Here is a 20,907-nt window from a genome sequence, read left to right as displayed (position 1 = left end):
CCAGGGCACACTGGGAAGCAGAGGGGAAAACAGGGGGAGAGGTTTTGTTGTGGCTTCCCTGAAGGGAACTGGTGAAAAAGGATAAGGAGGTTTAGGATCACCTACTTTAAATAACTTCCAAGGACTCTGGGGTGTAGAGATTGCCCTGGGGTGATCAGGGCAGAGGAACAGAGTGCAAGGGCTCTTTGAAGGTGGCTGTAGACCTTAAAGACTCTGGATAAGTTGGTTTGCACATGAAAGACACACTCAAAGGGCAGTTGTTTGCCATCTCTAAGAATTAGCTAGCCCTGGTGGGAGTAGGCCCTCCAGAGCCCACAAAACCCTGAGATGTCAAAACATCCGAAACACAGAATAAAAAGACAAGATTTATATGCAACAATATATTGTTTTAATTTGCATGTTAACCTTTATAAGAGTCATATAATGTACATATTGTGTATATATGGCACCAACTTTTTTTCTCAACATTACCCTTTGGAAATTTATCCAGACTGCTGCATGCAGCTCTGGTCATTTCATTTCTTTTTACTGCTTTATCATTTGGCGCTATGTCAACACGCAACACTTTATTACTATGTATTCGTTCTTTTGTTCCTGGAAATTTGTTCCCGGTGTTTTACTATTATAAATTTTGTTACCGTAATTAATCTTTTACCTATTTCCAGGTACCCAATGGCAGAGAGACCTGGAAAGGCATTTCTTTCTTTGACTTTAACACATATTGTCAATGACTACTCAAAGTACTTGTAGCAAATTATCCTTCCATCAAGACTATAGAAAATGCCCTGTTTTTGCCACTGTCTCACCAGCAATGTTATTGTTTCAAGTTTTCCTTGTATCAAGTTTTCCTCTTAATGTTTGCCAGTGCTAGTCTGTAATGGTATTTCATTTTTATTTAAATTTGCATTTTCCTGATTACTAATGAGGTTGGGCATCTTTTCATACGTTTCCTGGTCGTTCCCATTTCCTCTTATATAAATTGCCTGTTCATATCTTCTGACAATGTTTTTTACTGTGTTTTATTTTATTTTTATTTTTTGTAAAGTTCTTCATATTCTGGAAGCTAACGTTGTTAGTTTTATATGTGTTACAGGTATCTTTCCCCAGTCTATAGCTTATCTTTTCAATTATGTATACTTGTTTAATAGAAATATTAAGTTTAATATAGTCAAATGTATCAACTTTTCAATTTTGGGGTCCTTTTTAAAAAAATTTTTATTTATTCTTTAAATTTCTTTTCAGTGGTCCGGAATTCATTGTTTATGCTCCACACCCAGTGCTCCATGCAATACATGCCCTCCATAACACCCACCACCAGGCTCACCCAACCTCCCACCCACCCCCTACCCCTCCAAAACCCTCAGATTGTTTTTCCAAGTCCATAATCTGTCATGGTTCATCTCCCCCTCCGATTTCCCCCAACTCCCTTCTCCTCTCCATCTCCCCATGTCCTCCGTGCTATTCCTTAAGCTTCACAAATAAGTAAAACCATATGATAATTGACTCTCTCTGCTTGACTTAAAAGTATTCTGAACCCAAGGCACCTGGGTGACTCAATCGGCGAAGCATCTGACTCTTGATCTCAGCTCAGCTCTTGATCTCAGGGTTGTGAGTTCAAACCTCACATAAAATAAAAACCATAAATACAAATAGAAGTGTTCTGGGGGAAAAAAAGTATTCTGAACAGAACTGACCAGAATTTTACATTTTATTTGAAAGTTCTAAACTTTTGCCTTTTCACATTTAGATCTTCAGTAAGCCTAAAATTGAGATTTTTACTATGGTAATAAGTAAAAGTATTATCTTTTTCTATAAGGATAACCAATAGTTTCTTGATTAATCCACACTTTCCTCTACTAATTTTTAATGCTATTCTTTCAATTCCCATGTCCTTTTGTTTATGATCTATTTCTGTGGCATTCTATTCTCTTCCAGTGGCCTATTTCCTAATCCCTGTCGATACCACCACATCTTAATCACTGTAGCTTTCTAAAAATTATATTGCCTGGCATGTCAATTCCCCCAGTCTTGTTTTACACCTTAGAACTGTTCTGGCTCTTCTTTGAAACGTGCCCTTCCAAAGAGTATTAATCGGCTAGTCAATTTCATACAAACCTACCAAAACAAAAAAATTATTGCACCTCAGATGTGTCATACATTTAATTTATATATTAATGTGGATTAAAACGGATACCTTTATAATACTGAGACATCCCATTTATGAATGTGGCATTTCTGTTAGACCAGGGTTTTGGTTTTTTCCCATGGTTTTTAAAAATGTTTTTCAGTTAAGTATTTGATTATTCTCCATATAACCCTAATTTGTTTTTTCAGATTTCCTTTTATTGTTTAAGTTTTATGGCCATTATAATTGATATACTTTGAAATAAGAATACAAATTATTTTATGCACTAATTATTCTGCAAGCTACTTTACTAGTCTTTCTTATTAGTTCAACTACTGATCTCTTAAATTCAAGTAGATTTCTTTGTTTCTGTAGACAATAATGTTACCTATAGATAATGACAACTTTTCATCAATAGCACTATCTTTTTTTTTTCTTCTCTTACTATCTAAGCTAGTACATCTAGCACAATAATGAATGGAAGATGTATTGGCAAACATCGTTGCCTCATTCCTAACATTAAATGGAATATATCTAGTACTTCATCATTGAGTGTGGAATTAATGCAGTGTTTGATAGATTTTTACCACTTACAGATTGGGAATATTCCTCCCTTTCCTGTGTTAGAGTGAGTAAACTCCTTTTACTAAATATATTTTCTATGCCTCTTTTAACTTCTCAGTGTGGAAATCTTAATAAGAGTTTTCTAATATTTAGCAACACTTGAATTCTAGGACAAACTCAAACTGGCAACAATATATTATTTAGTCTCTCTTGAGTACATACTGTCACTACCTTATTTCAGATTTTTTTTCCCCATTAATGAGATTGACCTAATCTTTCTTCTCTTTTATTGTCCCTGTCTGGTGTTATTACTGATGTTATACTAGCCACATAAAATGGGTTGGAGAGTATTCCCTCTTTGCTAGTTCCTGGAATACTTTGTGAAAGATTGAGATTTGCTATTATTCTAAAAATGTACAGTTTACTTCTAAAATCATATGATGCTGACCTTATTTTGGGGTGGATAGGTTTTAAACTATCAACCCCATTTATAAACAGTTTTACATCTATTCAGTTTTTCTACATCTTCTTTAATCAATTGTGCGATGTGTATATCTCTAGGAAAATTATCTGTATTGTCTGATTTTTCAAATTTAATGTTTTAAAATTGTTCCTAGGGCTAATTTAAAGCCTGCTTATCTGAAGAAACCATCAACAAAATGAAAAGGCAACCTACTAAGTGGGAGATAATTGCAAATGATATCTCCAATAAGGAATTAATAGCCCAAGTACTTTAAAAAACATATGGCTCAATACCAAAAACCAAATAAACAAATTTAAAAATGGGCATAAGACATGAATAGACTTTTTTCCAAAGACATATAAATGACCAGCAGCCACATAAAAAGATTCTCAGCATCACTAAGCATAAAGGAAATGCAAATCAAAACAACAATGATATACCACCTCACACCTGTCCAAATGGCTAGACTCAAAAAGACAAACAGTAACAAGCATTGGTGAGGATGTGGAGAAAAAGAAACCCTTGTGCACTGTTACTGAGAATGTAAACTCATGCAGCCACTTTGGCAAATAGTATGGAGGTATGTGTATATACACGTGTGTATGCGTGAATTCACACACACATCACACACATTCACAGAAACAATGAAGTATTACTCAGCCATAAAAAATGATGTGACTTTTGCCATTTGTGACAAGATAGATGGACCCAGAGAGTATTGTGTTACATGAAGTAAGTCAGAGAAAGACAAATATCATATAAATTCACTTATATGTGAAATCTAAAAAACAAAACAGTTGAAGAAGTATAAACAGACCCATAAATACAAAGAAGAAACTGGTAGTTGCCAGAGAGGAAAAGAGTGGGGGATGGGAAAAATGAGTGAAGGACAGTAGGAGATACAGGCATTCAGTAATGGAATGTGTAAGTCATGGGGATGAACAGAACAGTACATATAGGGAATATAGTCAGTGGTACTGTAATAGTGCTTTATGGGTGACAGATGGAAGCTCCACTTGTGGTGTGTGTAGCAAAACACAGAGTTGTTGAATCACTGTGTTGTACACCTGAAACTAATGCAGTATTGTGTCAATTATACATTAAAACAAAACAAAACAAAACAAAAACAAAACTAACATCCTCACTTAAGCATCATTTTTCATGACCCTCATTTATTTTGCTTGGTTTTTTTTCTTGGTTGAAGTGAACAGACTTTTTTATTCTATTGATCTTAATAAAAAAAAAATAGCTTTTATTTTATTGATCTTCTCTATTATAATTTTCAATTTCTACTCTTATCTTTATTACATTTCTCTATACTCCTTAGGTTTCTTCTCTCAAGGCAGCATTAAATTTTGAATTGTGTCTCAAAGTTAATCTGTTAGATTCTCGTTTATTTATTTCTAAAGTGAAAATTCATAGAAAATAATGCTTTTACCAATATTCTTGATTTAAAGGAAATCTGAGCACAAATTTATGAGTTAATTAGAGCTGGATCAGTAAAGTCATAATGAATCAATTATCAGAAAGTTACTGGTTAAAATAAACATATAAGTAGAGTTTGCAACTTTAAGTGATAAATGGTTTCCTTCAACAAACATTCAGATAAATGTACTTTTCCATAAAAGTCATTTTTAGTGTTAAAGTTGTAAGTCAAAACTCTTGAAACTATTCTAATAAATCTTTTAATATTCTAAGAAAACTCCTTATCCATGTTAGCAATAAACTTATGAAGAAACTTAACCTTATAATAAGTGAAACAAGTTAGTATAAACTATATCTATACATCAAGTTGTAATGTCTAACTGAGTGTTTATCTTTTCAAAACATCTCTATCAATAGTCCTTCATTTCCTCAATTTTCTTACTAAGTTTGTACCTAAAGTTCTGACCAGAAATGGAGTAAATATTAACTTTACAGTTTTGTTTCCACTGTTGTATTATTCCTTCACTAGTTTCCTGTGTTGGAAATGTAGCTTGTGAATTTTCCATTTTCTTTTCTTTTGGGGATAGAAAAGCTATTAATTTCTCTGTATATAGTGATTTATCTGCATTCTGTAAATTTCATATTTTCACTACAGCTCAATTCCAAACAATTCTTAATTAAAATGTAAATTTTTTCTTTGGCTGATGTGTGACTTAAAAGAGTGGGGTTTTTTTGTCTTGGTTTGATTTAATTTTGACTTTCTAGATGTCTGTACATGTATTGGGGGGGTGTTAATTATTATCTCTCATAACTGATTTTTAAGTAGCTTAAATGCACAATGTTAAACAAAATTCTATACTGATTTGCTTTCTGACTTAGTTCTTGGTTGGTATTTTTTCCGGCATTCTTTATAGAATAGTAAATATTATGAAAATCCACCTATTCAATAAGGCATACTGATTTCTCTGTTTACTAGTGTTTGTTTTTTTTGTGTCTTCTTACTAGATTAAATTTTCTTATTTCTCCAAAGGGATTCCTTGGCTAAAATTTCATTAATGACTAATCAAATTTGTCTAAAAGTGTCTTTATTTTACCCTCACATATGAATGTTTATTTCTGGGTAAAGGATTCTAAACTGGCAGTTATTTTCTATAATAATTGTGAAGATATTTACAAAATTTTCTAATTATTTTTGTTTGAAGGTAGTATATCTTAAGATAGTTTCTTTTTTGGTTCCACTGTTTTAATTCACAGGTATCTGGCAGTAGATTTATATTTGTTTCCCTTCCTAGGACTTGAAATTTCTAAATCTGAGGATTGATGTCTTTTTTAAGTTATGGAAAATTTCCAGACATCTTTTCATTAAAAATTGCCTGTCTTCCATTTTTTGCACCTTTTTTTCCTAGAATGAACGAGATAGAATACAAAATAAATAGAACACAAAAATAAATCTTTGCATTTCATCTTATCTCGTCTCACCCAACACCTTCGCATCAAAACACAGAGCACCTGACTACCAGGTCCAGAAACTGACCTCTGCCCTGAATACTTCAGCGTCAGTTTACCCTCTTCAGTTTCTGTTTACATTCTGTGTTCAGTGGCTTTACTTTGGGCCCCTGGGGATCTTTCATACTTTCTTATAAGCTCAGTTATGCAATTAAAACAGTATCTGTCATGATTTATAGAAGACTTCTGGGTGATTTTTAGTGGAAATTATTCAGGTTATCTAGTTTTTTACATTTCAGGAAATGGAAGTCAAGACTTTTAATCTTTAAAAAAAAGGATTTAATTATGTTAATAAGTTTAAAACATTTAGTACAGGTATAGGTGTTTAAAATTTTAGAAAATGTATCTGCTACTAGGTTTGAAACAAAAAGCACTATCCAGTTGACTTGTTACTTGCTTTTTCTAGTTTGTTTTAATCATTCTTCTGTCTTGTGATAAATAGGAACAAAAAGAAGTTTTCTATGCTAACTAAGATTAAATGAGTACCTTAACATTGATTCTTGGGTGCCTGGGTGGCTCAGTGGGTTAAAGCTTCTGCTTTTAGCTCAGGTCATGGTCCCAGGGTCCTGGGATCAAGCCCTGCATCAGGCTCTTTGCTCAGCAGGGAACCTGCTTCCTCCTCTCTGCCTGCCTCTCTGCCTGTTTATGATCTCTATCAAATAAATAAATAAAATCTTTAAAAATTCTTTTCAGATGGGAATTCTAGAAGTTGACACTCTTCCAGATACATTGCTCACAGTCTTAATTTAGATCTCTTTTATCTAAATGGTTTCATATAGACTGTGCTTGTAGTATTATGACCTGATGGTTTTAAGACCCAGTCTCAAATTCACCCACTTCTTCCCATCTTCCTTTTACATATTTATGTACTTTGGGATCTTTCTCACTTCAATATTTACATAACACTTGTAGTTTTTACGTCAACTGTATCCCACAACTGTTTTCTGGTGATTCTAAGGTTTCTGGCTTTACCTTCCTATATATATAAACTCCTCCAGAGCAAAAACAGTACTTAAGATTCTCTCTCACACTGCTTCTCCATAGAGCCAGTCCACACGACAGCCAAAGGCAAACAAAGTTAAAGAACTGTTTGCCTTAATAACTTTACCTGTCACTGGAGTTTCACTAACACAAATAAGTAATAGGAAACTGAAGCAATGAAGGTTTGCGTAGCTATCCAAATTCTTAGTGTTTCATTGTTTAATTCCTGCTGACACACCACCTTGTGGAAGGAAAGATTTAAGAGTGGGGGCCGGGGCATGGGGAGGAGTACCTATGAATCAGTCACAAAACAAGAGAAAGAAAGCTGGAGGAAGGAATAGTGTACCTGTTGTAGAGATTCCAGAAGTGTCACTTGTAATTCCATTCTCAAACTTAGAATTCTCAGACTGATTAAAACCATCTCACAAAAAGGTTTTGAGTACTTGCTATATATCAGGTAATGTTCCCAGGCATTTGGTATACAGTAGCAGACAACTTATACAAAAATCCCTGCCCTTACAGAGTTGGTATTCTAGTTAGAGGTTAGAGATAAATAAATATGTGAATACACAAATAGATGAATAAACATAACGTATGACATGCCAGAGGTGCTGTGAAGAAAAATGTGAGCAGGAAAGGTGGCCAGGGGTTAACTAGGGGAGACTGTCACTTTAAATAGGATGGTTAGAAAAAGCATCACTAAGCAAGTGACCTTTGAGCAAATAGCAGGCTGGAGGAGGAAACCATGCGGATATCTGAGAGAGGAGTGCTCGAGGCAGAAAAAGTTGCAAATGAAGAAACACAGGCAAAAAGGATCTGGGATGTCCAAGAACTAGTAAGAGAGTACTGCGGTAAGAGCTAGATAAGCAAGCTAGATAAGGGGGAAAACTGTCAAAATGGAGGGTGAAGGGTCCACGGAAAGGGAGAGCAGGAAGATCCCGGCGAGTCCTGGATATCACTATAAACTGTGAAAGCAAAGTCACTGGGAAAGACCTGACTGAGATAAGGAGCCACTGGAAGAAATTTTGGAGTAGGATTAGACAAGTATTTGAAGCAGAAGAGAATGGCAAAAACTGAAGGTGGCTGAGGTTTCGAGTTTTGGGGTTGTTATGTTGTTGTTGTTTTTGACGAAATAAATTTTGTCATGTTTGTATACTGATGGGCAGGATCCAGTTAGAGAAGCAAAAATAGGTGAATAAAATCTACACAAGAAAGGGGGAAATTGCTGTAGTGTTTACCTCTACTAGAAGAGAGGAGAGGTCTGACGTGGATTAGAGGGGCTGGTCTCAGCCAGCTCCAGAGTCCTGGTCAACCTTGGTAACAGGAGGGGGGCAGGGTGCAGACGGCTTCATGGCTGAGGGCCATGTAAGAGCATGAGTAAGTTCTCTTCTCCTAGGTTCGTTTTCTCTTTGACCTAGGAAGCAAGGTCAGCTAAGAATGACACTAAGTGAAGAGGTTTTGGGGGCTGGTGTAGAGAAAGAGGAGAGACCTCCCAGAAGGCTACAGGAGGCAACACAGAGTACTAATGAGCGGGTTCATAGTTCAGCTCTGTCACCTCCCACCCATCGGCTGGGTGACCCTGGGCCAATCCGCAAACGTCACTAAACTTGTTTCCTCTTAGGCAAAATGAGGATCACGGCTTTGTGGCGAGGATGAAGAGAGATCATGTAAAAGCAATTGCTGCTACCACTAAATGACCACACTGGGCACATGTTGGCTGTTGACTGCTATTACGGGGTAGGCACTCCATTGTGTATCAGTGAAAGGAGAGGTTGTAATATTTGATGTCCACTCTCTTTCAGGAGGTTTGTCCTCACCAAGCTTCGAGTCATCCCAAAAGGAGCATTTTCTGGATTTGGGGACCTGGAGAAAATGTATGTACCTGACAGTACTATGTGTGAATGCCTCAACCGGGCTGTGGGCAGCTGCGTCACATCATGTCCAGTGTGATACTCAGAAGCCAGACAACCTTCTGAACCGCCTCCCATCTTCTTTCCTAATGATGGGGAATCTTTCAGAGAGTGGTTGTTGAGATGAGCCTAAGGTCAGTCTAAGCAATCCTCACTTTTTCTTCTCGAAGGCATTGCTCCCAAGTACCTGGGAGCTGAATTTTTATAAACCAGAGCTCATTTTCTCTGCTCATACCCAGGGATATTGTTTATTATTTCTGATTAAGTTTCAATTAACAGTGGGGCCTAACATTTGTGTTTGAGATTCTAGAGACTTTTCTTTCCCAAGCCACACTGACAGGTGGTAATTGATATATCAACATTTAAAAGCAGCAGGAAAGGTTATAGCACTGAAGGAGATTTCCTTTGAAAAGAGAAGACCCCTCTGCTAATGCAAACATTTGCTCCTTACTGAACTAGTTTAATGTAGGCATCTCCCCAAACAGGCTTTTCTCAAAATGAGGCACAGGAGGAAAAAGTACAATAACGTCTGCCATGTTTAAAATAACCCACTCTTCCTTTGAAGACTCCTGATCCCATCTCCCAGGCCTCAAGGGCCAGGAAAATCTGTTCTTTACCACAGTGGCAGCCAGAAGTTAAACACCAATAAATATAGCAACAGATAAATGGATTACACAGGAGGGAAAGATTTTTTTCTTGTTGTAAGAAGAAAGCAACTCCCCAGGTTACATACAGTTCTCTTTCTTAGAGCCATTCCATTTTCCTCTTGCTTCTTTCACCCCTGTTTAAGAATACTTGCTGAAGTCTGAGGAAGCAGGAGAGAAACCCATTAATGAAGGAAATATAAAGCAGAGAGAATGGCGATGTGTCTCAGCAATTACATCACATGCTGAGAGGACGGTACTCAGGATCCTGGATTGGAGAGCTCGCTTCAATAGAAACTTACAGTACGACCTTGATTAAATCACTGTATCTCTCGGGCCTTTGGTTTCCCCATCGGTGGGTCAAGGAAGGAGTTTTCAAAGAAGGGAATAGCTTACGTGATTCCTAAGTATAAGGATCCCCAGCTGGAGGAGAGCTCATTTTAAAACCTGCCATCTTCAGGGTTTACCTTCTTGAGGACGTCAACACTTACAGGACTTAGGAGATAGGGCACTCTTTGGAGTAGAGTTCACCAAAGGAAAGAAGGAAGCAATAGAGTTGGAGAGATTTCTGCTCAAGGTGTATTCCTCGACAGGTGAGCCATTGCCCTGCCTGGAAGTGACATGAACTAAATAACAAGCCTATCTGATATGCCTTGTCCCCAAGCAGCCCCGTAACTGCATAGCAAACGTGCTAAAGGGAGGAATACCATATACCACAAATAATCCACCTTAATCACATTCAATCCAGCCAAAATGAATGACCCCTCATTGGCTCTTCACCACCAGCTGGGACCTTGCAATAAAAATAAAAGTTGTTAAACTGGGCTGATAGAGCCGTAATCCCAGAGACAGGGCAGCTGGCTCACAAACTCCTCAACTTCCTTAAACGCAGCTTGTCCATTTCCACGGCTGTCCCTATTAATCAGCCTACACTGACACAGCAAGATGCCTAAAACAAAATTAAACTCATCTCATTTCTTTTCAATGCTTTTTGTATCCCAGAGCTTCAAAAACATTGCGTAGTGGAAGGCCTGGCGCCAAACTGAACTCTGAACAGACTGTACCCTTCAATCTCTATGCTCCCCTTCATCCACTGTCTCACCTTCTGCTCTTGGTCGGTGATGAGTGCTCATCTCCTCTCTCATCTCCTTCCCTGTATTTCTGTTCTTCACTGAATTTTTAGCCAGTTTCCCGAACTCAGTAAGCATTGGCTTCCTCTTCAATATCTCCCTCTCCGTGGAGCATAAAATCCCTTTGATTCATTCTGCACATGTGGCAACATTTTACCTCTCCTCTTTCTTGCCACTCCCACTCTTGTGAAAGAACAGGGGCATTCACTGGCCCCTTGTCTTCTTTCGCTCACTCCTCAGCCAGCCCTCATGATATGGGACCACAAATTCTCTAACACCATGTAATTATTCTGTGAAAGTTCCCAACAGATGGAATGGCCGGACTCGTGACTTCTACTTTGTGTTCTTCATACTTAACTTACATGCAGCTTTGCAGGTCATTGACTATTCCTGCCATTCTTCCTAATACTTATTCCCCTTTCCACTTCGGAGACACCACACCCTCCTGCCCACTCTGCGAAGCTCCCAGACCACTCCACAGATGATTCTTTCCATCTTTCTTGTTCCTCAGCTGCCCCTCAGAAAATCAGATTTCTGGGCTCCATTTTGGCCATTTTCTTTTTTATATTATTTTCACCATCCCTGATCATTATATATCAAATGACGCCCTAGTGTCAGGGCTCCTAAATGACAAGTGCCTCAAATTTAATACATCCAGATTAGCTCACTGTCTTTATTCTTAAATTTCTCATCTTCCCACATTGCCCAGTGACTAGCATTACCACCTGTTGAGACTCCCAAACAGGAAAATTCAAAATCTCCCTTGACTTTCTGTCCCTTAAACCCAGGTCCCTTTCCAGTCCCATTGGCTCTTTCTCAAAAATATCCCTGGAGGGGCACCAGGGTGGCTCAGTGGGTTAAAGCCTCTGCCTTCAGCTCAGGTCATGGTTCCAGGGTCCTGGGATCGAGCCCCACATCGGGCTCTCTGCTCAGCGGGGAACCTGCTTCCTCCTCCTCCTCCCCCCCCCCTCTATCTGTCAAACAAATAAATTAAAAAATCTTAAAAAAAAAAAATCCCTGGAATCCAGCCCTTCTCTCACTCCCACTGCTATTAGGTCCAAAGTCTCATCAACACTTAGATAGCCTGTTATGTGAGGCTGTTATGCCAGCCCCTGCTCCAATCCCCCTAGCTCCCTGCTGCCAGACCCACACTGCTCAAACTTTCTTACAGAAGAAACTGGAGGGACTCTCACTGCCATAGGCTTCAGTCAGAAGTGCCTGGCACAAAAATCAAAGCCCTTTAAATTTCCACCATACCCACTGCATACTCACACATTTTCACCAGGCAGGAGAAATTGCCATTTCTCAAGCATTATCATTACCAGACATTGTACTTATTTAGAATGTGATGGCTGGTTCTTTGAACAATGCCTAGCACATAGACAGATCAAAACCAAACAAACAAAAACTCTTAAAAAAAAAAACCCAGTTACAGGTGAATTAATTAGCCAATTAATTAATTAACAAAATATATTTTCACACTGCTGTCCCTCTGACTAAAACTTCGCTTGAAATTGGAAAAGGAATCCCGTTTGTCCTCCAAGGTCCAGACTAAATATTTACTCCTCTGTAGCCTTTCCAGAATTCTCTCAGTGTTTCCAAACCATAATCTTATGTCTATACTATCAATAACACATTTATCAGGCTGTATTCAGAATTTACAGTTTTTCCAGATCCCTTCATTGTTCTTTAAGGGCAAGGGCAAGTATAACTTTTTGTTAAAGTACAAAACCCAGTCCTACTGTTTTTGCCTCCTTGCTATACCTCTAATCTGTCCACTTACCTCCTTCTCCGGCTACTGTAATCTTTCCCTAGATAACTGCAACCGTTTTCTGTTTCAGCTGCCCTATCCACCAGCATGCCCTCTGCTCAACCCCCCACCCATTCATTATCCGGCAACCAGAGTGATAGTTTCTAAACTCCTATCTAATCCTGTTCCCTTCCACATCTGTCCTGCCATACGCACATACATGCCATGCCTTACCAGTGCTCTCAACATAAAAAAAAAGAAATGAGACCCTCTCACAGTCTCTCCTTTGTCCTATTTGCCCTTTATCAGTTCACAAAACATACTGTGTTATCTGCCCACCATGAGCCTTGGTTGGTGCATGCTGTTCCTCCTGACTAACACTTCTTTTCCACTCTGTGCTTTTAATTTAGTTGGCTCCTACACATCCTTCAGATTCCCATGCCACTGTCATTAGCCTAGAAAAGCCCTCCCTGGCCTCTCCAAATAGGGCAAAACCCCCTCCTACATAAACTCTCCTATCACTAGTCTCCCGGTGCTGACTTTCATTTTAACAATATATGAAACTTATTTATGTGATAATTTAATTTCTAACTCCCTGATTGGACTAAGGACATGTTTGTGTTTTTTCAGTATTGGATCCTTGGTGCCTTGCACAACAAATGACTGATAAATGCATGAATAAAAATGAATCAACAAATATAATTAGTTGGGAGGACTAATTGGAAATAAAAATACCAAATAATATGAACGATAGTGATAAGCAATGTACGAGTTGATAAGCATACTGTGAATGACTGAGAATCTACTGTGATTCAGGTACTTATGTGGTGATAGTTTAAAATGCACAAGATAATTATGTTCAAAGTAAGTGATACAAACATTGTATTTGTTAGGCACTTTCTGTTGTGAGAGGCAAAAGAAAATAAACCTCGGATAGGCTTAAGGAAAGGCAGGAAATGTAATGGCTCATTTAACTTGATGGTCAGAGAGGACAACGGCTTTAGAACCAGCTCTATTCAGGTTCCATGTCCTTAGGACTTGGCCTCTCTCCCTCTCTCAGATCTCCCTTATACTATGTTAGTTTCAGCCCTTTGCCCCAACCCAGTGACAAGATGCCAGCAGCAGTTCTGCTTCTCATCTCCTGGGTTGCATTCAGAAGACCTGACCTTCTTTTTTTCCTCCATCTCATAAAATCTTAAAATTTAGTGTGACTCCTTTAGATGACACAACCATTTCTGGACCAACCACCACAACTAAAGGAAAGCAATGCTCAGAGTGGCTGTGGCCTGGGTAACAGGTTCCATACTCAGAGTTGAGAACACCCACCCCACCCACATGGGCTTGGAGTGGGGGAGGGAGAGCCACTGACAAACCCTGAGACCACTGCCCGAAAAAAAGAGACTAGGGGCTGGTGGCTGAACCAACAGATGATGTCGAAAAAGAAAATTAGTCTGGTTCTCATCCCCAAGAGACATGTCTCTGTGGCTTGGGTGGTTGAGGCTTTGATTCTTCCCCCTTCCTCCTGTTAGAAAGATTTAAAGAATCTAGCAACTCTGCCCAACTCATGCCTGATGATTCTTCTTCCATTAACCCAACCCCTCTGTTTCTGCAAGAAGTCACAAGCGAAAGCAGTCTTTCTGATAAAGGAGAGGCAGTTGCTTCTCCCTGAGAAATGAAATGATCACTGTTCACACCGTGGCTTTGCTCAGCCTCACTGTCTCAAACCTCCCCACTGCTTTGGGAATGGCTGGGGGAAAAGGAACCATTAAACCCTCTGCAATGTGAAGTGGCTTTGCAAAGTGCACTGTAAACTGTTTACATTGTCTTTAATTACTTCAGAGCCATATGTCAGCTTGGTATAAAGTGTGAGGATTACACTGAATAGGGTAGGGGGAGTAGGTGACAAGGTGGTGATTTATGGTAACCAGAAAAATTATGTATGGAAATGAGTGCAATTTAAAAACACATCTACGTGCTATTATAACACTGGAGGGGGAAGAAAAGCCAGTTTATAACAAAATATCTTTGAAAATAGGAGCATGATGAATATGTAAATGAGACCAATCAACATCAGCTGAGATATGGTATATGCAGATGAGGCGGCAATGAGCCAACATGTGAAATAGCTCCCAAGCCATAAATATGAACCATATAAAATTCATTTGAAATATTCATGATAACATAAGGACAAAAAATATAATCAAGTGATTTATTTACATATAAAAATGAGAACACTAGTCTAACACTTCAGCCTCCACACCCAGATCACTGGGGAAAGAAAAGTTAACTTAAAGAGGGACTTCTAGAAGGAGAAATTTATTAAATGAGAACTAGAGCAAACATACAAAAAAAGTTGAGGATCCTTCGATTTCTCAGTTCTTTGGACTCACTCAAAGGCACATAAAAAGAAACAGATCAGGAACCAAGACTGTAATGCTGGAAATTTGGGCTCCAATATGCTTTGCCTTCCAGAGCACCTCCTTGTTAGATAATGTAAGTCCATTCTTGCCCCAGATTTCTGTGTTTCTGAGGTAATAGGCAGAGGAGCCCCACATGGTGAAATAAAACAGGAGGGGGGGGGGCAGACCGATGACACGCCAGCTTCCTGGTTAACAAGGGGAGGCCAGTATTGGAGCAATTAGGCCCCTGAATAGGAAGAGGAGATATGAACCCCTGGGCATAAAAAGGATAATGAAGTTCAGTGGTTCTCATCTCAGATTACACTTTAGAACCCCCGGGTGGGATTCTAAAACAATTATAAAATAAAATAAAAATATTTTAGAGGCTCCTAAAATAATCCACAGGCCTGTCGTTTGCAGGGATTTTCATTTGTCTGGGGTGGGGCCAAGCACTGATCATTTTTTCAATGCTCCCTTGCTGACTCTAATGTCCATCCACTGTTGAAGGCCCTGAGGTGGATGATATTTAGGGCTGAATCCAGTTTGTAGACAGAACAGAAATAAATGTATGTAGTGTGTCTACCGGCTGTGGCCGGAGAACAAACAAAAGGAGGATGGTAGAGATAGGATCAAAATAGCAGCTGGGGCGAGGTCATGGAGTACCTTAGAGGCTACGGGGACAAGTCTGGCTCTCATAGTTAATCATGGGTATGAAATGAGTTATTTTGAACAACCAAGTGAATGGTTTGATTTGTATTTGTTAAGTATCACTCACACACAGACTTTTGTCTCTATCCATAGAGCTATTAGTCTAGACAATACTGGATATGGGTCAGGCTCTGGAGAGCTCTGGAGAACTCTCATACACATCCGGTGAGAATGCAAGATGGTACAACCTCTTCAGAAAAGAGTTTGACAGTTTCTTATAATGTATTTCCCCAAGAGAAATGAAAACATATGTCCATCCAAAGACTTGTTGGAGAATGTTCATTACAGATTTATTCATAATAGCTCAAAACTGAGAATAACCCCAGGCACATCACGAGGTCAGGGGGTAAAGAAATTGTGTTTTACCCATGTGATAGAGTATTACTCCAAAATAAAAAGCAATCAACTGCTAATACAACATGGATGGATCTCAAAAGCATTATACCAAGTAAAAAAAGCAAGCCAGACACAAAAGAATACACACCATATGATTCTATTTATATGAAACTTTAAAAAAGAAAATCTGTGGTGCCAGAAATCAGATCAGTGGTTGTCTAGAGCCAACAGTGATAGTAGAGATTGTTTGGAAAGGAGAACAAGGAACTTTTCAGACTGGTACAGATGTTCTCTATCGTGATTGCAGGTTGTTACAAAATAGATCCATTTGTAAAAACTTGAACAGTTAAAATGAGCATATATTATCATTTGTCAAATTATACTTCAATAAAGTTGACTTTTAAAAAACAATTCTTTAGTACCTATTTGGGGCCAGTTTTAAATACTGCATCTCTGTTAATCTGGACTTTACAGACAGGGATACTAACATTCAGCAACGCTAAGCAACTAAACAGCATCAGAGGGTCCTTCAGTGGGTAAAGCAAGGTAGTCTGATCCTTCCTGCTACACAAGACTTCCTTTATGTTGGCATCTACTATTTCCCAGAATTATTCTGCTAAAATTAAAGAGTGACCAAGGGTAACATTATGGCTGTGAAAGCTTTCCTTGATGTCATTTATAATTAGACGAGTGGATTTCTATACCTAAGCACTCGGAACTTCCATAAACCAGAACCCAGAGTCATTTTTTTAACGGAGAATCATAGAAGTGGACAAAACTCTTCTTTCAGTATTTTTCGCCTTTGACTTCCTGTGTGCCAACTCATTTCTGGGTAGAGCTCTTGCTGAGACGGACTTAAGTTCAAGGGTTTACAAACTGAGCCGCCTGTTAAGTTGCAAATTAACTTAGTCAGCAGTTGCGAAATGTAAAATTAAGCCAATTAAGTTGTCATTATTGACCCAGGTCAAACATGAGTTAGTGTCTAGAAGGTGAAAGTCCTTGTCTCATTTCCTGTTCTCCATAAATATTCTGAAAATAAGTATTTTTGTTATATTTATTGCTTCAACCAAGAATACAAGAAGCTGTTTTCTTGTCACGTTTTGGATTGATATGGTTTTAGTAATGCCATGAAGTCTCTTTATTTCAACTGTTTCTAGGTGGGTTCTTAAAATAAACTCTACAATATCTAATGGCTGTCCAGCTCAAAAGAGAATAATTTATTAGCTTCATATTTATATGCTTAGATTTTTGCCCATTTTGGTTTTGCTCTGATTTCTTTTATGGGTTGGGGGGGATAGGAGAGGGGAAGTGTAATAGGGGAATCAGAGTTCCTGAGATGTGGTGATTTTATGGAGTCTCCCAGAATAGTATTCATTTTAACTCTCCACATCTCTGTCCCTCCTGCTTTATTCATGAAGAGAGTGCATGGTTTCCTTGCTAGAAGGGAATACTGGAAGAATATAGGTAAAGGACCCACTGTCTTAGTCTATTTGGGCTGCTATAATAAAACATGCCTGGATGGCTTAAACAACATTTATATCTCACAGTTCTGGAGGCTAGAAGTCCAAGATCAGAGTGCCCATATGGGCAGTTCTGGTGAGAACCCACTTCTTGGCTTATAGACACCTGCCTCCTTCCTGTAGGCCAAAGAGAGAGTGCTGGTCTCTCTATCCCATTATATGGACACCAACCCCACCCTTAAGAGCCCCACTCCCAAGACATGGTGCAATTACTTCACAAAGTCCTTACTTCCAAATACCACCGCACTGGGGATTAGAGCTTCAACATATAAATTTGGGTTGGGGATACAGAGAGAAAGACACAAACATTTAGTCCATAGTATGCATTGTAAACTATCAAGCTTATAGTGATAAAGATGCATATTATAGATGCTCACTTGCTTGGGAAGGCATAGATATGCTGTCATGTACATAGTCCATCTCTAAGATCCTCCACCCATTTGACACTCCCAGGCATTCATGGTCCTGGTGACCTCCACTTGGTACCCTTCATGCAGCAGCTAAGACTTCCAAGTAGCAAGACTTGACAGAGGTTACTAAAACAAGGTTTTTCTGGCTTGTACAGTATTCTCCTATTTTCTAATCAACAGCCAAGCAATATCTTCTCTGTTAAGATTTCTGTTTCAGCCATGTTTGCTCTTCTGACCGTTCTTGACAAGGCAAGTTGTGGGAGGGACTTTCAAATGTGTTATGTTTGTGGTTGCTCACAGATATACCAGAAAACGAACAGGGCTTTTTTTTTCCCTCTCTGCCAGTAACTCAATGTTTGTGTCTTCTCAGAGAAGATACAATTAAGGCAGCATAATACTCAAGTTAAAAATAGCCTTGTGGCTCTGCCCTGGAGACTCCTGCTAGGCTTTTTTTTTTTTTTTTTTCAATAGAATGGTATTAAAATAAAAAGATGCAATCTAAATGCAAGCTCCAATCGATGCACAAACTACTTATTTTTATTTCCTCATTTAGCCCATGCCTATCACAACCACATCCATCTGGACCATTTATGACAGTAAAAGACTCAAATAGGATATGGACCCACTTGCCTGCCCACCCCCCTGACAAATAAACCACCTGAATCCTACACTTCATAAACCTTTCCTGTGATGCTCAGCTCCACCCTGGCCAGCTTACCTGGAAATCAAATGATCAGAGATGTTTTATAGTTCAGACCATTCCAGAAGTTAAACAGGCAGAGAGGAAAAGCATAAGAGGGATAAATGCCAGAGGAGCCTTAATGAATAAAGCAGAAGTTAACCACCACAGTGGGTCTGAGATTCTGAGAGAGTCTGGGCATAGAGATAGCAATTGTCGATGCCAACTGTTTTATAAACATGTAATTTGCACTTGGATGTGAGCATGCTTTGGAAAGTTAAAAGTGCATACAAACAAAAGGTATGGAAAAAAAAAAAGAGAGACCATTTGATCTGCTTCCCATTCACGGTATCTCAGCTCAACTACACAATGATCTTCTCTCTTCTCATATTCTTTCAAAGCACTGAGCACAGGACTGGGCACAACTGACAGATAACAGCAGGTGAAGTTTGTGAGTTTGTCATCTCTACCTCTTGGATTCTTACCCAGCCTTTGAGAACATTTCCCTCAAATAGGGTCTCAATATTTTTTTAAACCCTTTTTCTTTATTCTTCTTTCCCAGTAAAGATAAGGACATCTGAAGAAAGTATTGCCATTGAAATTTAAGGAGTTAATGAATTGGATCCTCCAAGACAGTTTGCCTTTTCATAAAGACATGAAGTAGCTAATGCCTATTTCAGAGGACTAAATTGCTAATGGTGAGACGTTAGTCAATGTGGCACATATGCTCACGGAGATTTTCTTTAATACATGAGAAAATCCTATCTAGATTGATTTACTTGTTTGGACTGCAAGGGCCCATGTGTACATGAACTGAAATTTGAAGGAAGGATGAGCTTCCTTTCATCAGACTGACATTAAGGCTTTCAAGACCCGATCTACTGAAGGGCTCTCTCATTCACCGACTGCCCAGGAGAACTCAAGCTCATTGCTTTTTTTTTTTTTTTTTCCCTCCTTTAGTGAATGTTAAAAATTGAGGCGCCAATCTTCATGTATTTGTTTCAAGTGTGCCCTTTTATACCTTCCTTTATATTGTCTTCCCTACTTCCTCTCATATGTACATATAACTTCTCAGTCCAACCAAGTAAGACCCTCGAGATGGGACTTTTCATTCAGTAAAGTAGACATCTGCTTTGGGGGCAACAGGATGGTGGCTTAGTATAGTACCAAGTTCCAGACGAAAAAAAAAAAAAAAAAAAACCCTGGATAAAGAGTAAGTTCCACACTGACTTCAAGGAAATGAAGCCAAATCAGAGATCAGTTTGGGGCCTTTTTAAAGGGAAGAGATTTACAGACTTCAGTCAAGTGCCCAAGACAAGTGCAGGCTGATGGATGACACCAGCTAATCCATCAAGTGATTTATCAGGGTTCACAGAGTAAATGATTGTGAATTCCATCACTCCCTGAACACCAGTGAGGATGAGGCTTGTAGGGCTAATGAGCTTCCCTAAGCCAGGGACACCTCCTTCTGACTAGTCTATGTGCTGTTAACATCTATTCTGTTCTACTCAGAGAGAGACCTGCAAACTCAGGGAAGCATAATCCACCCATCAGTCAATAGTTCCACAAATTCTTCTTGAGCCACAATATACGTGTTAATTAGATGAGGGAGAGATTTGATGAAGCGTATGGGCCTGTCACTATTGGATGTTCTGGGCCATCAAGATGAATCTACTCAGTACTGGCTCTCAAGGAGTTCCCGTAGTGATCAACAGCAATAATAGCTGTCGCTTGTTGAGTAATTATTTTGCCATAAACTGAGATAAGCCACTTTACATGCATTAGCTTAATTATCATCCCAGTTTTACACTGAAGAGATTAAAGCCAAGAAGGGTATGTAACTTGCCCAGCATCACATATCTAACAAGTGACAGAGCTGGGAGTGGAACCCAGCCATTCTGACTCCAATGCTCACACAGTAATCTATTATTCTAGAACATCTAGGAATAAAACCAGGGTATTCCAGATCGTATATGATACAGGAGAATGATAACCTTTCTGTCTAATGGAAAAGAGGAGGACATACACAAATTCAGAATTCTTATTTATTTTAATTGTGGTAACAACAGTAGTTTGAATACCTTCACATCGGTTACCTATTTTATTTTTTTAAGATTTTATTCATTTATTCAACAGAGATCACAAGTAGACAGAGAGGCAGGCAGGTGGGGGATCAGAAGCAGATTCCCTGCTGAGCAGAGATCCTGAGGCGGGGCTCAATCCCAGGACCCTGAGACTATGACCTGAGCCAAAGGCAGAGGCTTTAACCAACTGAGCCACCCAGGCACCCCACCTATTTTATAATTTCAAAATAACTCCTATACCTATAACTCGCTTAAGCTCCTACACCAACCCTT

General features: G+C 38.9%; 1 protein-coding gene across 2 annotated transcripts in view; it reads left to right on the top strand.

Moving 5' to 3' along the window:
- FSHR (follicle stimulating hormone receptor) overlaps window positions 1-20,907 on the top strand; it is a 163,023-nt gene that overhangs the window by 64,694 nt on the left and 77,422 nt on the right. For both annotated transcript variants that reach the window (XM_045077815.1, XM_004752846.3), the window contains exon 2: window positions 8,867-8,938. In XM_045077815.1, coding sequence (XP_044933750.1) covers window positions 8,867-8,938 — 72 coding nt within the window. The remainder of the gene's footprint in view (window positions 1-8,866; window positions 8,939-20,907) is intronic.

Source organism: Mustela putorius, unplaced genomic scaffold, assembly GCF_011764305.1.
Source record: "Mustela putorius furo isolate JIRA1106 unplaced genomic scaffold, ASM1176430v1.1 tig00000224_pilon_pilon_pilon, whole genome shotgun sequence".
NCBI classification, from domain to species: domain Eukaryota; kingdom Metazoa; phylum Chordata; class Mammalia; order Carnivora; family Mustelidae; genus Mustela; species Mustela putorius.
The sequence above is the reverse complement of the archived record's forward strand: the minus strand, read 5'-3'. Positions and strand labels throughout refer to the sequence as shown.